At 42.5% G+C, this 5,453-nt stretch overlaps 1 protein-coding gene across 1 annotated transcript; it reads right to left on the bottom strand.

The window, feature by feature from the left end:
• Positions 1-2,726: 2,726 nt before the first annotated feature.
• LOC120025085 (potassium voltage-gated channel subfamily A member 1-like) lies at positions 2,727-4,685 on the bottom strand. Its single transcript, XM_038969520.1, has one exon. It carries the CDS (start codon positions 4,683-4,685, stop codon positions 2,727-2,729), a length of 1,959 nt encoding a protein of 652 aa, XP_038825448.1.
• Between the last annotated feature and the right edge of the window lie 768 nt (positions 4,686-5,453).

The following is a 5,453-nucleotide window of genomic DNA, read 5'->3' as shown; positions in this document are numbered from 1 at the left end:
ACATGTCTGTGGAACTTGTTCAGTTTATATCTCAGTTGTTGAATCTTGTAATGTTCATACAAATATTTACACATGTTAAGTTTGCTGAAAATAAACACAGTTGACAGTGAGAGGACATTTCTTTTTTTGCTGAGTTTATATTGTATTATACTGTATAACATAAACTGTACTAGAGAAGGCCCAAACATACATTTACTATGTTTTTGAATCAGAGCAAAGTTTGTACCTATTATTCCCAATGGAATAAAACATAAAAGGGAGAGATAACTTTGTGCTAAGTGAAGTGTGTTTATCTTTTTGATCAGATCTGACCCACTCTGTAGGTTCACAGAGTATTCCACACAAACAGTACGTAGCTTCAGTCAGACTGGTTGTACATACAGCCTCAATGGGGAAATTCACTAAACCAAATAAACGATAAACGCGAATGCGACCTTTGGGGACTTGCCAGGGTCCCCAAAGATCGCATATGGCAACAGCCAATCCTTTGAATTGATGCCTGGAGATGAGGAAACCCCATGAAAATCGGAAAATCTTACACTAATTTATCCTACTCATCATATGTGGTGAGTGTATGGTAACAATGGACACTGCAAAGACTGTCTTACACATGACATCAGAGGTCAAACACACTCATAATAATGTAAACTTTTGACATCTGACTTAACATTGCCATGTGATGTCCCAACCTCTTTTTAACCAAGCTTGATGGCAAGCAGTATCCGTAGCCGACACAGGCTTACCATTTCGTTGTCATAAATCGGGTAGCGTAACCATTATGACTCCATGTGTCAAGTAAAACAAATTTAAATCGAAGGCATTGATGCCATGCTGGGGAAACGGCAAGCAGATGCTGAGTAACCTTTTTGATGAGGATTTGCTACACAGCAACTTTTTAACATAACTAATTACAGTGTATTGGGGCAGTAACAAAACACATTAAGCCAGCCGCTTTGTGTGTCTGGATGTACCGTTTCAAAAGAACAATGAATACCAGTGAATGTATTTGTCTGACAGGCGATGACAGGTTTTCTGGATAAAGACACAGAGATCTGAGTGCAGAGAATATACAAATATTGCTTTGTACAACTCAGTTTTAAATATTTTATTATTATATTAGGCAGAATGTCAGGGCCCCAAAAGTATCAATGCTGTCAACATCAAGAGTGTGTGTATTGGGGCTGTACAACCAAGTAGTTTCGGGTGACAAATTAAATTAATGCTATCAGCAGGCTAGTAGTGGCCTGTGCAGCACACTATCCTTTGTTTTGATACAGTTGGCCTAGTCTATTCATATTTAATGGCATCACTACCGTCAATGAAAAAAGTGCGTCAAATCCCTTTACGCACGCGCATATCTTACTTTTTGGATTGTTGCGTAACTGAATATAGTTCGAAATGTATGTATATCCTTCTAAACATGTGGGTGTAGTATGACAGTACCTGACCTGATTCAAAAACATGCAGCAAGCAACTAGGTCTTTCATCAATTCATTTGGAATGTCTCCAAATGGTTCCAGAGTGCGTCACATGTGTACGGTGACATCTCTGTGTGTGTGTGTCAAGCTCATATACAGAAAACCACATCACATGGTGATTGTATTTAAAGGGTGAACATACCTTGGAAAACAACCGCCTGCTGGAGATCTTGGTGCTTTCTGGGATGACCAACAGACCTTCCTTTCTCATTTTAGAGAAATGTGCACTAGGACCAGCGAACAAGAGATTAAGTTCACAAACCCAAAGTTTCCATGATGACAGTAATTTTTTCCCCCCAAATAAGTTTCCGTCAACGTCCGTGTAAAGGGATATTGTCAGTTAGTTTGAGGTGGTTTTAAAGGGACGGAGTTGTAGTCGCGCAAGATATCCGTGCAGGACCTCTCATGACAGCCGGTGTGGTAATTCCTGTGCTTCGCCTCGGTGGTCGGTCAATACAAGGCTTTATTTTGCCCTAATCGTTGCAAAGAATGTTGCTTGCCAAGCGTCTCACTTGTTGACCTCAGTGTGCTGCCAAAATAGGCTTCATGCTCATTTACTCAAGAATCTCACAAATGATTTAGGTATTTCAATATTTCCGATCGATATTGAATGATTATTTTATTGTGTACACAGAGGGGGTTAGACCTACACTGAAACGCAATAAGAATTGATTATTGTTCAGAATAAAAAACATCTCAATACTCATTATGCCAGACGAAGGGTGTCTAGGTTGCCATATGTCCTACAGTTTCTGTCTCTCAATATTACTTCCAAGTCTATCACTCTTGAAAGTCAGCGTCTCAAACAAGCTTTTACAATAGTGCAAACTAGGCCTACTATAAACTTTGACTTTATCGCATAACAGCAAAACAATAACTATATCTCCCCTTCCATTATTGACAAATGAAACTCATAAAGTGCATATGCATAGCCTGTCCCTTAAATATTTTCGATTTCATTTGTAGGTTTACGAGACCCAGATAGGTAGCCTATATCTGATATCATCGGATTACATTGGTCATAATAGTTATAAAGCTTTTGATTTGGGCGTCTATTTTCCGTAGGCCTATATTCCTCTAAGCAGCCACATGGCAAAATAAAACACCATGTTTGAGCTTCCCAAGATCTAGCTAAATATAAAGTGTGTGTGCATGCGCGCAAGTGCGCACTTGTGTGAGTCTGACCACCTATGTGTGTGTGATATGACAGCATATCTTTCTTCACGAGAATAATATTTTTTTTTGTCATCACACGTCAGTCTGTTGTGACTTTGAACTTGTACTGTTTTTCCTGCCAATGTCTGTCCCGTTTCCTTTACTCAGGCTTGTATCCACCCCACACAGCGACTCCGTTACCCCCTCTTCCATCTCCATGTACTCCGCTTTATCACCCAGCGAAGAGCCCGAGGGGGACCCTTTGAATTTTTTTAGAAAGTTGGGGAAATAGGGGCAGGCAGGTGGTGGGGTTTCGACAACCGGTGGCGGGTCTGCTTCATTATCAGTCTCCCTGTGGTAGAAGTAATTGAAGTTGGATACAATGACGGGCACTGGAAGAGCTATGGTTAACACACCCGCTATGGCACAGAGCGAGCCCACTATCTTGCCACCGACAGTAATCGGTTTCATGTCTCCATATCCGACCGTGGTCATAGTGACGACAGCCCACCAAAAAGCGTCGGGAATACTTGTGAATTGAGACGCGGGTTCGTCTGCCTCCGCGAAGTACACTGCACTTGAGAACAAAATAACACCAATAACGAGGAAGAAAATCAGAAGCGCTAGTTCCCTCATACTGGCGCGGAGGGTATGTCCGAGGATCTGCAGTCCTTTGGAGTGCCTGGAGAGTTTAAATATGCGAAAGACTCTGACAAGGCGGATTATTCTCAAGATTGCAAAACTCATTGCCTGGTCCCCTTTGCCTTGCTGTTGAGCAAGATCTGTGCCGAGCGTGATGAAATAAGGCAAAATCGATATAATGTCTATAGTATTCATAATGTTTTTAAAGAAATCCGTTTTACTTGGACTTGCAAAGAAGCGCACTATAATCTCAAATGAAAACCAAATAATGCACACCGTCTCCACAATGAAAAAAGGGTCGTTAAAAGGGGTCTGTCCATGAGGTTCTGTCGAATTGTCTCGTGGTTTAAGGTATTCTTTTTCGTCCCTGAACTCTGGCAACGTTTCCATACAGAAAATGACTATTGATATTACGATGACTAAAACGGACACGACTGCAATCCCCCTCGCAGGTTGTGAGCTCTCTGGGTATTCAAAAAGAAGCCAAACTTGGCGTTTGAACTCGTCCTCTGGTAAGGGTTTCTCTTCCTCTTTGACAAAACCCTCATCCTCCCGAAACTTCAGTATTGCCTCCTCTCCGAGTTCATAGAATTTCACCTCCTCAGAGAAGATGTCAAACGGTACATTTTGGGGTCTCTTCAATCGCCCCCCTGACTGGTAATAATAAAGAATTGCGTCGAAGCTTGGTCGGTTCCTGTCAAAAAAATATTCGTTCCTTAGAGGGTCGAAGTACCTGATTCGTTTGTCCGGGTCTCCCAAAAGAGTGTCAGGAAACTGTGAGAGAGTCTTAAGTAGAGTTTCAAACTTTAGTCCGGACACATTAATAACAACTCTTTCGCAGCACCCATACTCGCTGTAAACATTTGCGTATCCTGATTGGGGACGTCTGTCTGTGAGTGAGACAGTATCTTCATCATCCATATTACAGAGAAAACTGGAACTCTTGCTTCCCCTGTCCTCCTCTTCTCCGCCTTCCGCCTCGTCCTCCTCTATCATATCCTCCTCTGATCCAAGTAGCGCCAACTCCGAGTGGCGCAAGTCCCCACCGAGAGTCTGGCGACTCCTTCTCCAACGTCCTACGCCGCGCTGTTTTTTCCTTTCTCTGAGAACCTGCTGCTCGGACTCATGGTGGTGCTGCTGTGGCTGTTGCGAGGAGGAGGGGCGCGAGGCGGTACTGCCGCTACTGTTGTTGGCATTTGATGAGGAGGCGGTGCGAGACTGATGCTGCTGGTGGTTGTTAAGGAGATGGCCAGAGGACTCCCCTACCTCTCCACTTGCTGCACCTTCCGCAGCGGCTGTTGCCTGCTGTACCTGTCTCTCCCTTTCGTGCTCCCTTTCCCGTGCGCGAGCATACCCGTAAGGCAGTCGAGTTTTGCACCCATTATCTGCACCTATCATGGCAAACTCCATTTTGAGGAGGGTGTAAATTCAGTTCTGAGTGAATGATATAATCCCTTTAGCGACGACTCGTGTAGGACAATGGAAAGTAGCAAATTGTAGCAAAGGGCGCACAGGTTGGTTGATCCTGCTTTGACAGATAGCAGGCACGTGTTATTCAGTGAGGCGTAGGTGAGTTAAGAATGCGTAATTAAAGGTCCATTTTTGGAATATAGTTCACATTGTCGTTGACATAAATCACATGAATATATTTTTGTAAACGGACTCCTCATGTATTTTATGACATCATTATTACAGCCAAGTGAATATAGGCTGTAGATGGGTAGACCTTTTATGCTTTTCAAATGTATAGCCTATTAAATCACCAGATATTGGACAATATATTCACAAAACCACCTAATTTGTCCATCAGGTGCTTAACTCCAGTGTGAGTACTTGCAGAAATACGGCATTTTTGCCTTTTCGTGGTCTCTCCTGGTTGCCATTTTAGGTGATGAGAAAACCGGCCCTTTTATGCTGTACACCTTCAGTGATTCTGAATGACTTTATTCCTCTGACGTCTTCAGCAGCTGCAAGGGAGAAACAGCAGTTCGATTAGACAACCTACAAATGCATGTATTCAAATGCATGTCCCCTGTTTGGGCGATGCATGCACTATAGCCGACGTACGCATCACCAACTTAAGAGCAGAGAACACAAGTCTAAAAATAACAGTAATTATAATGAAAATATTTATAACACGAATTAATAATTAATCATACTAATAATAATAACTAACAT

This window comes from Salvelinus namaycush, chromosome 30 (genome assembly GCF_016432855.1).
Source record: "Salvelinus namaycush isolate Seneca chromosome 30, SaNama_1.0, whole genome shotgun sequence".
Lineage (NCBI taxonomy): Eukaryota > Metazoa > Chordata > Actinopteri > Salmoniformes > Salmonidae > Salvelinus > Salvelinus namaycush.
This window is presented reverse-complemented; position numbering and strand designations above follow the sequence as displayed.